Here is a 19,953-nt window from a genome sequence, read left to right on the forward strand (position 1 = left end):
ACCGACCAGAATGATTTGGGGGTGGGGGTTAGGGGGTTAGTGTGAATGCACATGAAGGGGGGTGTGAGGAGTGGAGGAGAGAGAAGCATGAAGAGGGAATTTAGCTAGAGGAGAGATGTCCTAACAACGACTAACGTTAAAATTGTATATTCTTGAGAATTTTGATATGGCTGACACACGACCAAAGAGACGACGTTCCGATGAACAAATAACAAACAATAGGGAAAAGGAGAAGGAACGCAAAGTCCCGAATTTACATCGGAAAAGCGTTCAAAAGGTGGCGAGAACTCCTTTGGCAGAAGGGCTTCCAATTCGACATTCAGGTGGCTCTGTTTTTGCTGGACAGGTGTGTAAATCCAGTTGGGTTTTTCTAAATGGTTCATGACTGTTTCAGGAAGCACGGAAGGGAGGGGGAGGGGACGTGATGAGGAGGAGGGAGGGTCGAGCTAGCCTCCGTTTTGTTTTACAATACTTCGAACGTCAACAAGAAGTGACTGTAGTGTAACCAACGGGACACTGGAGGGCACTCCAGTGCAGTAAAGGTTAAAGAGTGTTGAATAGGGGAGAATAAAAATAAATGGATGTTCAGTAACTGAGCTGTTTGCGTGTCCTGATGTTTCACCTCAGAGATTAAGATATAACCATCTGTTACAGTGACGTCACCCAACATCGCTTTGACCACCTTTAAGCAACAAGAACGGTTTGGCCCGGTGGTGGAAAAGTGGCTATATGTATCTGGATACAATATGTGTCACATGACTAAATGTGTCATTATTTTCACAGTCCACAATACTAAAAGGAAATGGCATTGTCAAATGTATGCACTTGGTAGAGCGTCTTTAAAATGCTGAGTTTCAGTCTCAGTCCGGGCAGAAGGCCAAAACGCATAGAAAAAGATGAATTTTCGGATGTATCCAGATTAATGTAGATGTATCCCTAATATTTGGTTTGTCCAAGAGAAACCAGTCTGAACAATTATTATTTTTGCTATTGATTTTGATCTCAATACTAGTGCAGGAATCATTTCCAGCAGCTTTAAATCTGTTTGTTTTGCCCGTTATTAGATGACCACAATATCATTATGTGGATCTAGTTAATCTGTGTTCAAACTGACCAGATTAGTTCAACCCCCAGTGGGATTAATGTGCTAAGTAGCTGTTATCATATTTTCCTCAACAGTTCCACATCTTTTCATTATCCCACAAATGTGAACAAGCCTAGATCTAAATGGCCAATGTATCTACAGAGAATTGAAGTTAAAAAGGTTGTTGCAGTTTACAAGAATTTAAAAATAAAAAGGAAAAGCTTTGTAAATGCAATCATCTAGCCCATAATGCTTGATTGCTATCTTACAGTGAATGATCCTGGAGGTTGAAATGGCACTCAGAATATCACAGTAATGGATTGAATTTCCAGGAAGCACAAATACTGATAGAAAACCTTGAATGCTCTTAAGGCGCTTCAGATAAAAAGCACCTGGAAAATGAATAAATGTAAATGCATTGTGCACAAGGCCAATAATGTATTGCAATCTGGTGTGTTTTTAGGCAATGGATTTAGGTTTGCCTGTTTTAGCGAGGGATGTTCCTGGTAATGCTGCAATAGTTGAGCACAAGGTCACAGGATTGCTGTACTCAAGCCCTCAGGTAAGATTTACAAACGTTTGGATTATTACTCAGAGTTTAATTTTAATACAATGAAATCATATCACAGTGTTTTTGTCTGTTACCTCTTTTCCATAGAATGTAAGTGATTGGGATAAAAGTATACAAATGTAAAAATTTATATTTTCCAAGGGCCAGATTTACTAAACAGGGCAAATTAGCACTGATGGGAGTGGAAAGTTCTGCGTGTGATCTACTGACGACACACATATTAAAGAACACAGCCGAATCATTTCCATAATGACCAACACAGTCACCAAGAGCAGCGCAAATTCAGCATCTGGTTTAAGACATGCTTTTTTGGGCGGTAAATAACGGCGCAAATACCAGTAAATTGACTAGCGCAAACCTTAGTAAATCACTTTGCATGATTCATTTAAAGGTCCCGTTCTGCGTGATCCCATGTTTCAAACTTTAGTTAGTGTGTAATGTTGCTGTTAGAGCATAAATAATATCTGTAAAATTATAAAGCTCAAAGTTCAATGCCAAGCGAGATATTTTATTTAACAGAAGTCGACTACAATGAACGGCTTGTTTGGACTACATCCCTCTACTTTCTTCTTTAATGATGTCACTAGAAACGTTTTTTGACTAACCTCCGCCCACAGAAATGCTCCCTCAACTCTACTGGCTACTTGCGCACTTCTAATAACTTACTATTTTCTGAAGTAAAACTGACGCTTCATCTTTTGTGTGATGTACAATAAACTTTATTAAACTCATCAGTATATGTTTGATCATCATTCAGACAGCAGACTTGTAGGCTATTAATAAATAATGGATACATACAAGCAGATGACAAATACGTTATAATAACCGTAATTAGACTACTAAACTATACCTGTTTCATCTCTATACAGCACTCTGACTCTGTAAGCATTATTGTCCGACTCGAAATGAACGCCGTTACTGAGAGTTTCTGATATTATCATCATTCCGTGAGATGAAAATGTCCTGAGAGACTGTGCGCGAGCTCATGAAGCTCCGCCCCCTGGGTCATCCAGCAGCACCTCATTTGCATTTAAAGGGCACACACTACAACAGCACGTTTTTCTGAGCCCCAATAAATGACAATTTAAACATGCTGTAAAAAATGATCTGTTGAGTATTTTGAGCTGAAACTTCACATACACACTCTGGGGACATCAGAGACTTATTTTACATCTTGTGAAAAGGGGCATAATATGGGACCTTTAAATACTCTCCTCTCAAAAATTTTGCAAAAATAACCCTGTCCACGTCTGTTCACCGCTTATTTTTCACTGTGTCTTTAGTAAATCCTGACAGTAGTTTTTTAACACCAAAAGAGGGTTTGCACTTGCGCAAACTGTTAGTAAATTAGGCCCCAAGTCTTCGGAAGACACATGATTGGTCAGTGTGAAAAACACACTGAAATTTTTCCCTCCACTGTATCGTAAACCTCATTAGTGCATTTTGACTATGCGCAGATTCAAATTTGCCACATTGTGATTGGTCACGAGATGTTTGGCATAATTGATGTAAAACCTGATTTTCGATGCATTACATTTCAACGTGCAAACGTGAATGAGACAAAAGGAAAGATTATCGTTGAAAAACAACTTAAATTTCAGCCTGTTAGTCACATAAGGCTATCATGTGACTTTAGAAGACTGGAATATATGAGAAGAAAGACATACATGTTTGTAATGCTTTGATTTTAACCTTTTTATTCTGGGTTTATTTTATTCTTTATTCTAGAAATCTTTTTTGGCACTAAAACGCTGCTGTAAAAGAGAGAGTTGTGTTTTGTAGTGTTAACTTCCTCTTCTTAGCGCCATCTCTATCTGCTGGTGACTAAGCTTTAACCTGTTTTGGGTCTTTAGGGGGAACAGACAGACTTAGCGTTTATTGTACCGCCGTGCTAAACGGCTGAGAGGAGTTCAAGGCAGCTTTAAAGGTCAAAGGGCAAAACTTCTATCCCTAAAGCAATCTGCTCCTCGGAGCAATTTCCAACCAACCATTTATCTTGCTTATCTCAAATGTATTAAGAGCAACAGCAGATCTGAAAATCGCAAGTCTCTGGAGAAACACAGGAAATTGTAAATGAAAGCATTGATATTTGTTTGCAAGTCAGGTTGATTGTGGTTTGCATGATGCCATTTGGAGGATTAAATGCATTACTGTAGTGGTGAAATGCACTTACTATTGTCCCATACTAGTGATTATTTTCACACAGATCGTATACAGATAAAAAGTCAACAATACACTACCATTCAAATGTTTGGACTTGGTATGATTTTGTAATGTTCCTGAAAGAAGTTCTCCAAGGCTTCATTCATTTGATCAAAAATACAGTCAAAAAAAAAAAAAAAACAACAACAGTAATATTGTGACCTATTATTGCAATTTAAATCAACTGTTATATATATATATATATATATATATATATATAAATATATAAAAACTGAATTTTCAGCATCATTACTCCAGTCTTCAGTGTCACGTGATCATTCAGAAATCGTTCTAATGTACTGATTTGCTGCTCAAGAAACATTTATTTTTATTATCAGTGATGAAAAGAGTTGTGATGCTTAATATATTTGTGGAATTTATGTCTTTTGGTATTATAATTGGTAAAATAAATGTCTTCACTGCAACTGTTGGTCAATTTAACACACCCTTGCTGAGTAAAAGTTTTAATTTCTTTAAATTAAAAATACTGACTCTGAAAAACTGTTTAAACTGTTATATACTCTCTTGTCTTAAGTGTCGTAATTTTACTCTTATCCCTAGACTTAAGAGTAAGTGTGATTCATAAAGGTTCCTAAGTGTTAAGACTTGGTCTCAGCTCCTAAATTATTTAAGAGTACTAGAGAGGTATCCTAACCTAGTTAGGATTAACAAGATGACAGCAGAGAGGAGGAGGACACACACTTTCTGAAAAAGATCAAATGTATTGGAGTTATGTATATTATAATATGATGACAGGGAGTTAAATAAACAATACAGGCTTGATCGTAAAGGTTTTCTTTGTAAGAAGTGTAATAACTTATCCCACTCTACAAATCAATGCTCTGACTGCAGAAATGAAAGATAAATAAAACAATGTACTAAAAGCATAACTTCACAATGTGCTTACAAAATCCTTAACACATTTTTAATAATATTTGGATAAAGGTTGAAGATGTTAATCATTTTCCTAGGCTGGTCAACACTTTTGGCCACTATTGTGTGGCAGTTCATTGACTTTCCAACTGATCTTCAAACCATGCAGCAAAAGCAAGCCACTTTTATGAGGATGTCAGGCTTCCCTGGAGTTCACAACACTTAAGTGCCACTTCAGTCAGCACTTTAAAATCAGTCTAGACTTTGCTGAAAGTTGCTTTTAGATTCTTTAGAAAAGTCTCCTACTCTTAGACAAGTCATACTTTTTACTGAGAATTTTTGACACTTAAGTCAAAGCTTAAGACTATTCTTAAGAGCATTTAAGAGAAGTTTTATACTTTGCAAAATCTGCTGAATTTTTTTGCCACTTATTAAATTCGCCTAGCAGCTTTTTTTAGTGCCAAAGACTTAACCATGAGTCACATCTGTGCACTGTGCTAAGCCTTGACCTTTATCTTAGTAAGTAGCTAAATGAGAGGTTTAAGACTGGACTATATATTGTCGAACAAAGACTATCGTTGAGGCTTAAAAGATCTCTGATGATTAGTTAGGTGCTTCACTACACTAACAATGTCAGAAAATATCTAGTTAATCAAAAGCGACAGTAAAGACATTGATAATGTTACAAATAATTTATATTTCAAATAAATGCTGTTCTTTTGAACTCTATTAATCAAAGAATCCTCAAAAAATGTGTCACAATTCCCACAAAAAATGTTAGGCAGCACAACTGTTTTCGACATGTTACTTGAACACCAAATCAGCATATTAGAATGATTTCTGAAGGATCATGTGACACTGAAGACTGGAGTAATGATGCTGAAAATGTACCTGCTGTTTTTGATGTATTTTTGATCTAATAAATGCAGCCTTAATGCTGATATTTAATACTGAGCATAAAATACTGATAGTGTACATCACTCTAAAGTGGTTTATTTGGTAACAGTGATCAACTGACTCCATTATCCTGCATATTACACGGTTATACCAAATAACTTGACTATACACCCAAACTCAAGTTGCCTTCATAAAGAGCCCAGGCACTTCCCACCAGGCCACATCTCTGTCAAACGTACTCATTTACACTCTGGTTTCATCATGGTATTGTGTCAAGGGTAGAGGCCTCGGATCTTTCATATGACACAAAAGCTGTTTGCCTTTTCCACATGGCTTCTGTTACCCTGCTGAGCTGAAAGAGGTTTATAACCCATTTAAAGCCAACTTTTACACGAGTCTCCCATGACACCCGTGGTTAAGAGTAAATAGCAGGGGGTCACTGGAAGCTGAAGGTGTTTTAAGTCGGGTTGAAAGGCAAGTTGCAGCATGGGCAATTGACATGATGATGAGTAATTTTACTGTTCTCAAAGAATAAAGTTTTTATATTTTCACCATTTGGAAAGGCAGCAGTTTTGTCCTTAAATATAAAATGATGTTCTTCATTGATGTTGCTTCATTGATTGATTTCTTATGCTCAACCAAGGTTGCATTTATTTATTTAAAAATACATTCAAATCGATAATATTACGAAATATGATTGCAACTTTTTTTTTTTTAAAACTGTTTTCTATTTTTCCTGTGATGCAAAGCTGAATTTTCAGCATCGTTACTCCAGTCTTCAGTGTCACATGATCCTTCAGAAATCATTCTAAAATGCTGATTTCGTCCTCAAGAAACCTAACTTTTTATTATATTATTATTAATATTATTTTTGCGGAATATGTGATGCGTGCCGATGTACTCATAATCCACCTCACTAAATAAACATACTAAACAATTTTTCATTCAAAATGTAAAAAATGTTAACCATTACAGTTATGGAATGTCCTCATAATGATAGGTGTACCAATGTGTGTGTGTGTGTGTGTGTGTGTGTGTGTGTGTGTGTGTGTGAATAAACTCTTTGAAAATAGGTAATTTTATGGAATTTCATGGACAACAATCCATTGCAGTTGCTTAAATCCAGTGTAAATCCAAAAAACAGCTGTGCCACCTGAAACCTTTTTCAAAGAATTTCAATGTTCTTGTTTCCACAGGAATTTGTAAGCATGTCCAGAAAACTTCTGGATGACCGTGAGCTCCAGGAAAGACTGGTGAGAAATGGAAAGAATTACATTACAACATGCCACAACCCAGTGCAGGAGAGAATAACCTATCAGAAACTGGTGGAGACTCTTCACTGACAGTATGATGGGATTAACATTTGTCTCAGGTCTTTAAGAACTTTTAAAAAGGGGAGGGCTTTGTGCTCTTTTTTTTTTTTAGAGCATTGGAGTCTGTATTGCATATTTCAATTGGAAATGCAAGCCTCTCCCATGACTGTAAAGATAACGGTGGCCAAATACTGTATATTTTTAGGAAATGTTGACTTTCACTAGGTATGAAAGGGACATATATTTTACTATACTGTACATCTACTCAGTGCTTAAATTGCAATTTATGACATCTTAGAACAAGGACTGGTGATGGATCTGGCAGTTTTTCTTGTTTTGTAAAAACATTTTTTGGTTTTGGCGTGAAGATTGGGTATAAAAGTGCAGTGCCAGTGTTTCTACAGTAGTTGTTACTACAGTTTTCTGGGTTAAAGAATTGTTGAAATTTTTTTTCTAGCAAGAAAGAGTCCTCCTATTGGGAGGATCTCAGCTTTAATTAAACAGACAGCTTGCATTCATGTGTGCATATGTAATATGAAGGGACAGACTAGACATATGACAAACTAAAAATGGCTAAAAATGACTATACTTGATTTTTCTCAACAAATGTAAAGGGAATAGCATTTTCCAGAGGCTTGTGGGAGATCCACTAAAATAAATGGCGGATCCAGTTTCAGAGGTGCCACATCCAGCTTGTTCTGGCACAAATTATGCCCTGCTTTTAACTGTAGTAAAAAATGAAAGCTTTAAATGTTTTAAACTGCCATGGACATGATTTTCAGGCTAAATAAACTCCAGAGACAATCTGTCAGTCATAAGCTGATTCAGCTGCCAAACTCTCTAAAGCTCAGATGAAGAACAGTGATGTTCTCCTTACAATAAATGAAACACAAGATGGTTCTAATGGGCACATTTTACTCTTGGTTGGATTTTTTATTTATTAATGTATGTTTGTTCAGGGATTAAGGTTTGTGTTTGAAGGTTTTGCTAAACATAAAATGTTTATTAACTAAGACTGTATGTCTCATATCTTAAACCATGACTTTGCATGATTGTATCTTTGTTTAATTTCATATATGGCACAATAAAATGAAATATAAACATTTTATACAAATTCTGTTGATTATCTGTTCAGCAAGGGATAACATATACATTAGTGGTGGACATTCTAATGGACATTTTTTGCATTTGTGGGGTCTCAGCTAAATGTTTGCAGCATAATATCATCAAACCATGGTAAATTGTGGTAACATTGGCCAAATCAAACTTTGTGGCTGTGTGGGGTTTTTATTTTGACCACCATTTTCATTTACCTCCACATCTGGATTTACCACAAATGTTTTTACCAGTATTAAAGCCTGCAAAGACTGCTTTACATTTAAGTATTGAAAGATCACGGATTACAAAAGATAAAAAACTAACATTCATTTATGATGAAATAAAATGGTTTCTATTTCTTATCATCTTATCAGCACCAAGCACTGAACACATGGGTTTATCATGTGGCTTTTTAATGGAAAATGAAACAATTGACTGTACTTACAAATGCAGGGTGGTAAAATATCTTCAAACAAAGTGAACTGTTATCTATACAATAATCACATGCGCTTTTGTATAAAAAAAAATATGGAAGGATGCAGAGTAACAAACAAACATAATATAGTGACTCAGTGTTTGGCTCTAGAGAAAGATTTATCTTAAATCTTTACATTTTCTCAATAAAAACCCATTGAGGAAGACAAAAAATGAACTTGGCCAATTACCTCAAGGTAGTTGTTGTTTGGGTACTTTTAATAATAATAATAGCAAGATTGTGTTCTCTCCTTTTTACCATGATCAGTCATTGAGGCAGGATCAATTTAAGTCTTTCAAGTCACACCTTGGCCATATGAAAGCCATGAAGCTGTGCTGATTATCTTGACCATAATCCTGTGTAGCACGGAACAACAGAACAACTTTCCCAAAGAAAGAAGGCATTCGGGTGATGGTATAGAGCAGGGATGGGCATCTTTGGCCCTTGAGGTCCACTGTCCTGCAGAGTTTAGCTTGAACCCTAATCAAACAAACTTGAAAAGTCTAACCAAGTGCTTCAGGAAAACTTGAAAATTACAGACAGGGAGGGGGGGTTGATTAGGGTTACGGCAGTGGACATTGAGGGCCAGAGATGCCCACCCCTGGTATAGAGATATACTGTACACTATGGGTGCATAAATCAGGCTGCATGTGAGCCTACAATCACAGTTGTTGCAATGATTCAGCAGCTGATGCCTCAGGTGTCATACAATTGTCCTCCTTTCCCACCCAGTTAATGCCATGTCCATTCTCTTGAGGTAAAGTTTTGGGAGAAGTTTGTCGATCCAATGATGTGAAGGTGGTGAACTGGACCCTTTTCCTCTTACTAGTGGGTGAGTGTAGGGACTCACTTCGGACTGGTCTTGCCGCAAGGGATCCTACACACCCAACACTGGAGTCATTTGACACAGAAGACACCTGGCAAGAGGTCCTTCGAGTGATAGTGCCACAGGGCTCTGTATTGGGTCCTATATCGATTACAGACGTGTTGTGAGCATCTTGCTGTAACGGATTTCCATTGACGTTCATAACCAGCTCAGCATCTGTTCCCAGCCATACCCAGTCATGCCGGTGACCAGTCTGCTCAGAAACTTGAGCAGGCGTCTGCTTGTGCCGAAACTTAACCAAGTATGATACACAGTTTATCATAAACACTATGATAGCCAAGCAGAAGACTCCCAGTAATGCATACATCCCGATCTCCAGGTCTGTAAGTGGACGGTTTGATAGTGGACCCTCAATGTCATCATCATCATCATCATCATCTCCATAGTCATTTTTTGGCTCCTGATTGGTGGTTTCCACTTGGGGAGGGTAGTTATTGTAGTTCACTAAGTTCCCAGAAGCCTTCCCGGTGCTTAACATTGAACCCTCAGGAACTTCATTACTATTCCAGGAAATTCCTGGGCGATCATCGCTGCCAGCTTTTCCCGTACTAAAGAGATTTCCACTGTTTAAAATATTCCCAGGTTTACTGACTCCAGCCGAGGCATCATTAGCCCGTCCCATTCCTAAATCATTTGCGATGCTACCAATGGTCGAGTCTCGTGCTGTCGACTTGGCTGTGGTGGTGATCTTCATCAAGGCACTTTCCTCTTGATCAGACTCTGAATTTCTGCTCGAAACCTGTTCTGGCTGCTGCAGCTTCTTCTCAGTTTCCGCTTCTTCTCCGTATTCACCTCGCTCACTGCTGTTATCTTTCCCAGTGACACCAGCAAATAGTCCAGTGCTGTTTCCCGTGTCATTATTATTGATACTGCTGTTTTCAGGACGTCTGCTGTTTGTCTTGAACTTTACAGTTAAGCTCCCACTGCCAACAGCTAAAGTGCTTTTACGCTTTGATTTCTGACAGACCTCACAAATGGTCATCTCAGCTCTCACCAGTGTTCCTTGGCCTTCACCTTCTGCCACAATAGTCTTAGACGACTCCTGCACAGAGATCACGCCCTCATCCAGCGATGTCACAGCCAGGCGATAGTGAGTAGGGTCATAGATGTCCAGAGGAGTGAGGGAGCCATCGCTAAATTGTAGCCAGGAGCTCACCACTGCCTCCTGCAATCAGAATAAAATTGAATTTTAATTCATTATTTATTAATTAATAAAATTTATCTAATTAATGCTTATTAATAGTTAGTTTGGAAGTTTAGGTATTGGGTAGGATTAAGGGATGTAGAATAAGGTCATGCAGAATAACACATTGATTTATAATTAGTAATAAACAGCCAATATGCTAGTAATATGCATGCTAATAAGCAACTAGTTAATAGTGAGAATTGGACCCTAAACTAAAGTGTAACCAATGAGTTATGCAAAATATAAATGCATATTTACAAAATAGCTAGACCCTAAAGGGAAGCTTCATTTTAGATAAAACTGCAATCCTTTTACTTTCAATCAGTTGCCAATTCTAATTCTAAGGTTCTACCAATTTTAGTGTAGTTTTTAAAATGTAAATATAACACATGTATCATTTAAAATTGTATTAAATATGTATTGCTTGAAAGTTATACATTTTTAACTGCATTTACACATGCCCCAAATTTTGCTTAATGTTGCAGTAGAAAGTGATGCTGAATGACCTGTTTAGGATTGCTGAGCACTTCCTGTGTGGTTGCCGTGGCGCTGATGGCTCGGTTACTTCCTGTGCTGAGCTGCAGGCTGAGTGTGAGACCACTGACCAACTGCAGTCCCAGTTCAGTGATGGTCACTCGATCATCCACAACCCTCACTGTCTTCTCTGCCAGGATAGAGTCTGACAGCGGGGAAAGCACCTGAACAAAGAGAGACGCCTGGTTAATAAGGCCTGCATGAGATCAATATCGATTTATTAGTAGCCTGGTCCATTACACTTGTCGTATCCAGAACAATCCAATTGAATTTTACCTTTATAGATGTGGTGCCTACATCTTGTCCCGACAGCACCCTGCCTGCCTGCAGACGGGCAATATTAGGGTCCTCCACCTTCATGAAGTACCGTACCAGTTTAGTCACATCCACCTGCCAGTCAGAGCCCAGGAAGAAGGCTTGTGGCTCCCGGGGGTCTGATTGCTCTGCCACAAAGTGGGTGAGTACTCGAACCAAAGCATGCTGGAACTGCAGCATACAGCCCCGGCCCTTACGCTCTTCCTCACTGTTCCAGCCTGGTTTGCTGTCAGGGACATACAGGCGTTACTGATAACCCACTTATTCATAGTCATGTAACTCCATCTGTCACCTTTCATTGTTTTCATAACAGCTTAGATAAGGCCTCGTTTGGAAAATAAACCGCATGCACACATTTATATAATTCAAACAATGTTCATAATACCTTCAGAGCAGTGCAAAGCAGTGGTGAGCACATATCAGACACTCACTTGATTGGATCAAACTGTGAATTAATGAGGGGATGTTTCTACCCAGTGTAATCCATTATGCAATAGTATTTAACCCACTCATAACCTTACACAATCTTATGCACAATTTTTCCACAATTCATAATCCACTTGACCCTGTCTAAAAATGGATTTACAATTTGAAAGCATTTTCTGGCTATAATGTTACAACGCGAAACAATGACAATTGTAGCACCATTTACCGTTTCTACAGTTTAAATTGAGCAGTGCGTCAAAACAACGGAGCGCTTCACACCACAAATGCTCAGAGTCGTTTATGGTAATGATCATTCAGTGCTATATCCACTAATATTTTTATCTAGCGGTTCAAGCCCTTTCTACTCCATGGACATTGTTTCCCTCTCCCGCTAAAGTCGCCAAAGCGCTACAATAGTTGCAGATAACGCGGTTATTTTAACAGTAGCAGAAACACGGTGATCAGTAAAATAGATTGATACTTTCGCTGAAGAAAACGAGAATGTAACAAATGTATATTCATGACATATATCATACATATATGACTCTGACCGTTCAAACCAGGCTTGTGACAAGACGTTTTTCATCTACATTTAGCATTATTGATGGCAAGGAAAGAGAACTTAAAGGAGAAGTTCACTTTTAAAATGAAAATTCTGTCATCATATATTCACCCTCATGTTGTTTCAAACCTGTATGAATTTCTTTCTTCTGCTGAACAGAAAAGAAGATATTTAGAAGATTATCAGTAACCAGACAGTTTTTGGGTCCCATTGACTTCCATAGTAGGAAAAAAATATACTATGGAAGTCAATGGGACCCAAAAACTGTCTGGTTACTGATAATCTTCTAAATATCTTCCTTTCTGTTCAGCAGAAGAGAGAAATTCATACAGGTTTGAAACAACATGAGGGTGAGTATATGATGACAGAATTTTAATTTTAAAAGTGAACTTCCCTTTAAGTTTGCAAATAACTTTCCTGCCCATGCTATTTTTCAGAATAAATGCTATCACAATTAAGACATTTATTAGAATGCTGTCATTGTGTGTTTGTACCTCTTGGTGGACATGATAGGGATCCTCCAGCTCTTGATCTGACTCAGCTCTGGATCAGACACCTCTATATCCAGTGGCAGACGAGGGAACCAAACCCTCATCTCCAGCTGAGCGCTCAGGTAACTGTAGGTGAAGTTCACCAGCATCCTCACTCGCCCCTGGGTTTCTTTTCCATTCACGTAGACAAAGTCGCATCTGTCAGACACCTGAGGGCATCCAAAATTGTTTTATGTTATTTATAACTCCTGGTGCGCATGCTGTTTACACTGTAGTTTTCATGTTTTGCTGGATTTGAATGGACTTTTGACTGTGTAAGAGGATTTGTTGGTGCTTAGCCCCAGTACAAATATGCATTTTTGGGACCAAGTATAATTTAGGTTCAGATCAGCATTTAAAGTTTTATAACTACTTGAGATTAAATTGCTTTGAAAGAAAGAAGTAGTGGTTGATCTTTGCCAACTCCATGGCCCTTACGCTGCATTTTTGATGTAACCTTTAGGTGTTTACTGTCACTTTTGAAATATAAAGCGTGACATCTGGAGTCTCAAAGACACTTAACCATTCAGCATGGGCTTACCAAATGCATAACGCCACATGATTAAATCAAACGTATAATTTATGATGCAATTACATTTTAACAAGATTGAGGAAGGCATATAGGGGTGACTTTGACCAACATCCTGGTGTGGAAAAGCAAGTTAGCAGAGTAGAGTATACTGTATTTATGAGTTAATATGGATAGTGTTTGTGTCACTATGGCTTGAGTTGATTGGCAGTTTTACACATGCACAGCTATAAAAACCATGATTACTTGCATATACAGGGTTTACATGGATTGCAAATGACATGTTTATGGATGCATATGAGGTTATAATGCATAATACAGTATTTATCCTATTAGTTGACTCACATTGATATCCAGTGCTGCAAATATCTGCAGAATATGATTAAGGTCCTGCTATGTCTAACATGTTAATTTTATTATAATGTTTTTCTAATTTGATTGTACTATCCGTTCCAAACGAGGGTGTACTCGATTTAGCTCTGTATAAGATATTTTACCATGTTTAGATCCATCCCACAAAATCCATCCCTCAAAACCAGTGTAGAAAATGGCAAAAATATGAGTAGATTCCATCTGGGCCTAGTAGCAGTAGCAGTAACATGCAGCAACATGACCTTCTCTAAGGCCATGTTTACACCTGGTATTAAGATGCGTTTTGGTTTTGGTCGATCAGATCACAAATAGACGATTTACACCTGGTGGAAATTTAAATATAAACGCGAAGGGAGACGACGGAAACACAGAGAGCAGCAGATTTCGTTTCTGCTCTGACAGCAGCAAAACCACGCATGTCAGAAATCGGGAATGGTGAGAGAACATTGTGCTTGGTACATTTTTCTTCTTCAAACCAAACTTGGGTCTTCAGCTGTCAAAGTTTAAATCCCGTCTGGCTACCACACTTCCCATAATGTTTACACATTAGGTCAGTAGGCGGAGAGTAGGCAGACTTTTGTGGCTGTTTGAACACATTCGACCACATGAACGTTTACAATGCGGAATCAATCCGGTCGAATGCGTTCGACTACCTATGGAAGTGGTCGAAAGTGGACAAGCTCAAAACATTTTAGACCCTGTTTACACCTGTATTTAGCATCGTCCACTTATGATCAGACTGACAAAAACGCTTAATAGTAGGTGCAAACAGGGCAAGTTAGTAAACGAATGACCAGTAGTTCTAGCAATCACATTTGTGCCAAATGTAAAATAAATACTGAATGTAATATACTGTACTGTAAGTATTGTTTATGTGTCATGTTTTCATGAAAATATTTTGCTTTAAAAATAAAATGAACAGTTGGATGCTGTCTAGAATGTAAGTCTGTGCTAGACAGCAAGTGAAGCCTTTGTTTATGCCTGATACATTCACTCTGATGTGAAGCACAGCACACACACCTCAGAGGCTCTCTATATATACTAGCATTCCAAAATGACAGGCAGCAGCATAAAACAGCAGGGAGAGGAAATGAAGAAATTTACATTTACCTACCCAGGTAAAATATTAATTGTTTACTGGTACAGAAGTTGCATAACCTGAGGAGACAGTGATGGATAGATAGCCTGCCAGATTTGAAGAAAATAGTAAACTATTTGTGATCACCATTATTTATTACGTCTATTTATTCTGATTTATTCGTATTATTTATTCTGATTGGTCAGCCATGTTATTATTATTATTTTTTTTTAAGTCAATGGTTTTTAAAAGTCCAAATGTAAGTGTTTTCTTTCACTCGACAATTGGTGCATTTCACAAATTCTGTTGTGACCAACATACTTCAAATATTTGTGTTTCCTGAAACCATAGTTCTGAAAACCATTCATCACAAAGTTGTTTACTTAGAACTACAACTCTCGACCTGGTTAGAAGCATACAGTAGGTTTTTTTTAGTATGACATATGGACTATATAAATAGTTAATGATCTTCAGTACAATAAGCAAGCTAACATGCAGTACATTCTAAATATTGCCATTCTTCCATATATATACAATTTTCATTCTGTCTTTTAGTTTGTCAAGAGAAAGAAAGTACTGTTTTTGAAGAGAGCGTTTGTGCGAATGCTCCAGTACCCCAAGGGAAGCCTGGAATAAGATGTAACAGGAAGCCCGCAAAGGGATCAAACATCTGTAAATAAAGCAATACAATGGAGAACAAAACTTGCAAAGCAGTCCTCAGATGCCATGTTTGTTATTGTTATTTACAACAATAATCTGACATTTATTCGATCTTGAACCAAATAATTAGCGGAAGCTATTACTCTGCTTGATGTAATTAACGACAGTTCTGTGTTGTTGAACCGACGTGGTTCAAAAGAAGGATGTGTGACTTCTATGATATGATAGTTCAGCAGCGAGTTGTGCCATTGTAGGGAAATGCATCCCAGAGTGGGTTTCTCTCATCGCTGAGGTGAAGTAAAACCCAGAGTGGATCTGGAGCGGAGTGATTATTGAACACTTTGGCGGCATCCGAAATCGCATACTCTCTTGAGTAGGTACTTATTTTGAACAAGTTATTACTCCACGATCGCTAAAACAATACGTACAATATAGTATGAATGTGTGTAGTATGAATGTAATCTGGATGTACTACATTCGCCATGTTGTCTACCAGTGTCAGTTACGCTTCACTGCCATTCATAAATCCTCTCCCGTGGCCTCATGGGATATTAATGTGTTCATCGTACGCACACTTCAGAATCTCGCCCGAAGAAGTAAGTCCTCTGGGTAATTGGGACATACTTATTTTGCCACATACTGTTTTTTCCTACTATAATAGGGAAATATGTGATTTCGGATGCAGCCATTGAGTGAAAGAGGTCAGTCTGCTCCACTTGTATGAGCTTGTTTATCCAGAAAGACTTTTGGTTTTTGGTTTGTGTGCTGCTTGCAGAGCTTGATGAACTATTTGCATTGGTGGAAAAGAAATATACTTACTAACCTGTCTTGATATTAATTAAATTACATTTTTAAGCAATTTTAAAGTTGTTCCAAACCATATGTTGTTATTGTTTTGCATGGAAATTCCCAAAAGTAGAAAAATACAAATACACAGATTTGAAGATTCTGCACACAGCTCTTTTACGTACAGTAATTCACACTGTCATTGCTTTGTGAAGAAAAAAATAAAATAAAACAAGTGGCCCATTCAATCTGTGTGACAAAGTATTCTGAAGCCATATGATATATTTCAGCTTGTGTTCCTCTGTAAAAAAAAAATAACAGCACATTGGTTTGGAACAACATGAATTTTCATTTTTGGGGAACTATTCCAAACATGAGTCTCATCATATTTGTTGCTCATGTATAATCTATTAATCTTGTTTTAAGTTTGGATATATTTATTTTACTGAGGACATCAAAGTAAATGCATTTCTGTGTAATTCTAAGAAATCAGGCCAGTAAGCAGTGTTGTCCTTGAATGAGACACAGCTGAAGTTCTTTTAAGTCTCTCATCTTGGCTGTAGTCACAGTATGGTGCTGAGCTGTCCTTTCAGATTAAGTCCCCAACAAAGAGGATACAGCCCTCCTGAGTGAGGTCAGAGCGTGGCTTAATGACTTTGAGAGTCACAAGAACACTCTTAGAGTGACAGAGGTTGCATACACAAGAGACTTTGAGATGTTCTTTTGAGACCTTCTATCACTGCATGTCTGACAGTAGCCCCTTTCACACATACAGTCTTAAATGGTAAATTACTCTAGTTGTGTGTGAACAGGACCTACCGGTAAATCAGTAATGGCAATTTTCTGGTATGAGAGGTTGTAATTTACCAGTAACTTACCACTATGATGCTAAGTGTGATCAAAGCATGAGATTATCCAGTATGGGCATGTATGCGTTCGGAATGCACTGACGTGAGAAATTTTCTTTGGGCCAATCATAAAGCTCTGTCAGAGGGGTTTACAGTAAGCTCTACTGGTTTTAATTGTTTTTCTATGTAAACATGCACTAGACGGACTCGTACCGTTGTGATATCTGACTGCGTTGAGACCCTGCCTTCTATTTTATTCATCAACTCTGCGGTTACCACTGCGTACTATAGTAAGTTCAGCATTATAGCAACCATTAACTCTTCCTTTTTTCCCCACTAGTATTTACTAAAGTGCCAGCCAGCGCCAGCATTTTTTTTATCATATTCTCAAAACTTTTACTGTCCCCAGAATATTTTGTTGTATATGTAAACAGTCAATATATCAAAAGAAAGAACAGAGCGTTTGATTTTAAACAAACAAAAATATTCTTCATGCATAATAGCACACCCCCTACCATATAACAGTGAATATCAAGTGTAGCGTCAGTTCTGGCAGGTCACGTTAGTCAAGCTCGCATCAGCTGACCCACGTCTACCTATAGGAATACGACGCCTATCACTGTATACATATATAAGCTCCTTCAGTATTATCAGCAGCTATCGCGTTTCTCAGGAGCGAATTACCCTCCTCCATCCCCAGCTCCTCCTCAGTCAGGATTTGGCATTCTGATTCCCCTTGAATCAGAATAAATTCTCTCTCTGTGTGTGTGTGTGTGTGTGTGTGTGTGTGTGTGTGTGTGTGTGTGTGGTTGCACCACATGATTTTTATTTGTGGACAAAAGTTTTTCAAATTTCAGTGGAGCAATTTTGTTAAAATTATGTACAGTATGAATCTATGAAATAATAATACAAATTATGGCAAACTCTTTAATACGTTTTTCTTTTCAGTAATTCCATTATTTTAATGAGGCCTTTTTCTGCATTATGATATTGTAATTTATCATTTTTGACTCTTTGACTCTTTCAAGAAGAATTTCAATTAAAATATGCTTATTATAGGAGAGGTGCATTCATGTCATTGAATGAATTTCATTTTGAATGTCTTTTTGAATAAATTAATAGATCTCTCAAAAATTTTTATCACGTTCTTGACCTCTTTCTATCTCGCATGCACAAAGAGAATGAGAGTTTGATATTAGCTTGATATGATTTTCAATAGACTTTACGACTGCTGTATCTAAGCTGAGATAAAGTAAAAATAAAAGCTGAGTAAATCCAGTATAATGAACTGTACCTTTAGAACATCTTCATCTGTGGAGCTGCAGTCAGCAAAGTCAGAGACATCGGTTACAGAACCATCCTGTTCAACCGCAATGGTTCGTACAGCCACCGTAACCCTCTTACCAGTCAGCACGGCAGTGTTCAACAGCTCTGTGTCCTACACAGGGGACAGAGATCAAAGTTACATTTTGGATCGTGATACTGAGCTAAGCTTCAACTTTAGCAGTGGAGGTCAGAGATTTAACAAGTTGATCAGAGATTTAACAACTACAAATGAAGGTCAGAGATTTAACAAGTTACGTTTACACTATGCAATCTAGTGATGGATATTATGGCATAATATCAGTGCCTTTTTCAACACATTTTACTGGTAAAATAGTATGTTCAGGGACACAAAGGCGGATTTTAGGTTGGAATGGCCTGTGTCAATCTATTTAGATAATCTAGGCCAGAGATGCACTACCTGGACTGATACAACTTTATGTAATCAAAGTAATTTTTTGATGAGAAGTGAAAAGCAAAAACGGATTATTTTATGGGTCACAACCCCATTTGCCAATATTGTCTACAGTGAATGGGAAGCACCAGCTTAGTGAGGCAAACCTCTGAACTTTAAAGATCCTGACAGATGCAAAATGCCTGCTCACATAAATGAAACAGGTTTTCAGGAAACAAAGGTCACTTAATTTAACTTTATGCAATGCATTAAAAATAAGCATATCAATTTTGTTTGACTAAAAATGAAAAAATAAAACGGATTTGCCATTACACTTAGTTTGATCAAACAGCACTGTTTTTTCATGAACTAAAATAGTTATATTAATTTCTTATCCAATATAATACGCTCTAAAAATCCTAACCCTCTAAAAAAACACCTAAAGCCGACTAAAAATAGCAAGGTGCAAATCATGGATTTCCCAGGCTGTGACATAAACGTATATCTATTGGATTTGTAAGTGTGGCCAATTAATATACGTTATATTTGAATAAGCATTTCATGAGTTCTTCAGTTGCAAGAGCCTTAGTGAGAACGTCCTTTTAGCTGCTCCATGTGCTATTGCTCAAATGTCCAAAAACAAGATCCCTTACAAAAAAGTATAATTTATGTAGTATATGAATATCCCTGTAGTAGTAGTACACTTGTAAGTTTACCATTTCAGTACTTCTTGGGACTAAATTGGCCCACATAGTTTATAAAAATATACATTTAAAGACCCTCTGTGGTGAAAATCAAGTTTTGAATGTTGTTCATATGTCTATGAGGTGTTTTTAATGTGCTTTAAGACAAAATATGTGCAAATTCATGTCGGAATACCATTGCGGAGTATTTTCTCCTTAAAACTGCAATGGAAAAAGACAGTCTCTAAAACGCAGTTTGAAATCACTGCTGTTTCTGACGTCACAAACTACCTTTTAACCAATCACGTCAACGTGTGGGCGGGCTGAA

General features: G+C 37.6%; 2 protein-coding genes across 3 annotated transcripts in view; one reads left to right on the forward strand and one right to left on the reverse strand.

The window, feature by feature from the left end:
- Window positions 1-8,051, forward strand: part of glt1d1 (glycosyltransferase 1 domain containing 1) — a 50,083-nt gene extending 42,032 nt beyond the window's left edge. For both annotated transcript variants that reach the window (XM_079896801.1, XM_079896802.1), the window contains exons 11-12: window positions 1,548-1,646; window positions 6,824-8,051. In XM_079896801.1, coding sequence (XP_079752927.1) covers window positions 1,548-1,646; window positions 6,824-6,970 — 246 coding nt within the window. In that variant the 3' untranslated portion in view covers window positions 6,971-8,051. The remainder of the gene's footprint in view (window positions 1-1,547; window positions 1,647-6,823) is intronic.
- Window positions 7,030-19,953, reverse strand: part of LOC307173573 (transmembrane protein 132D) — a 41,492-nt gene continuing 28,568 nt past the window's right edge. The window contains exons 5-9 of the mRNA XM_079896780.1: window positions 18,520-18,663; window positions 12,917-13,122; window positions 11,396-11,660; window positions 11,092-11,283; window positions 7,030-10,564 (exon numbers count right to left, since the gene is read on the reverse strand). Coding sequence (XP_079752906.1) covers window positions 9,176-10,564; window positions 11,092-11,283; window positions 11,396-11,660; window positions 12,917-13,122; window positions 18,520-18,663 — 2,196 coding nt within the window. The 3' untranslated portion in view covers window positions 7,030-9,175. The remainder of the gene's footprint in view (window positions 10,565-11,091; window positions 11,284-11,395; window positions 11,661-12,916; window positions 13,123-18,519; window positions 18,664-19,953) is intronic.

Source organism: Squalius cephalus (assembly GCF_949319135.1).
Source record: "Squalius cephalus genome assembly, chromosome: 16".
NCBI classification, from domain to species: domain Eukaryota; kingdom Metazoa; phylum Chordata; class Actinopteri; order Cypriniformes; family Leuciscidae; genus Squalius; species Squalius cephalus.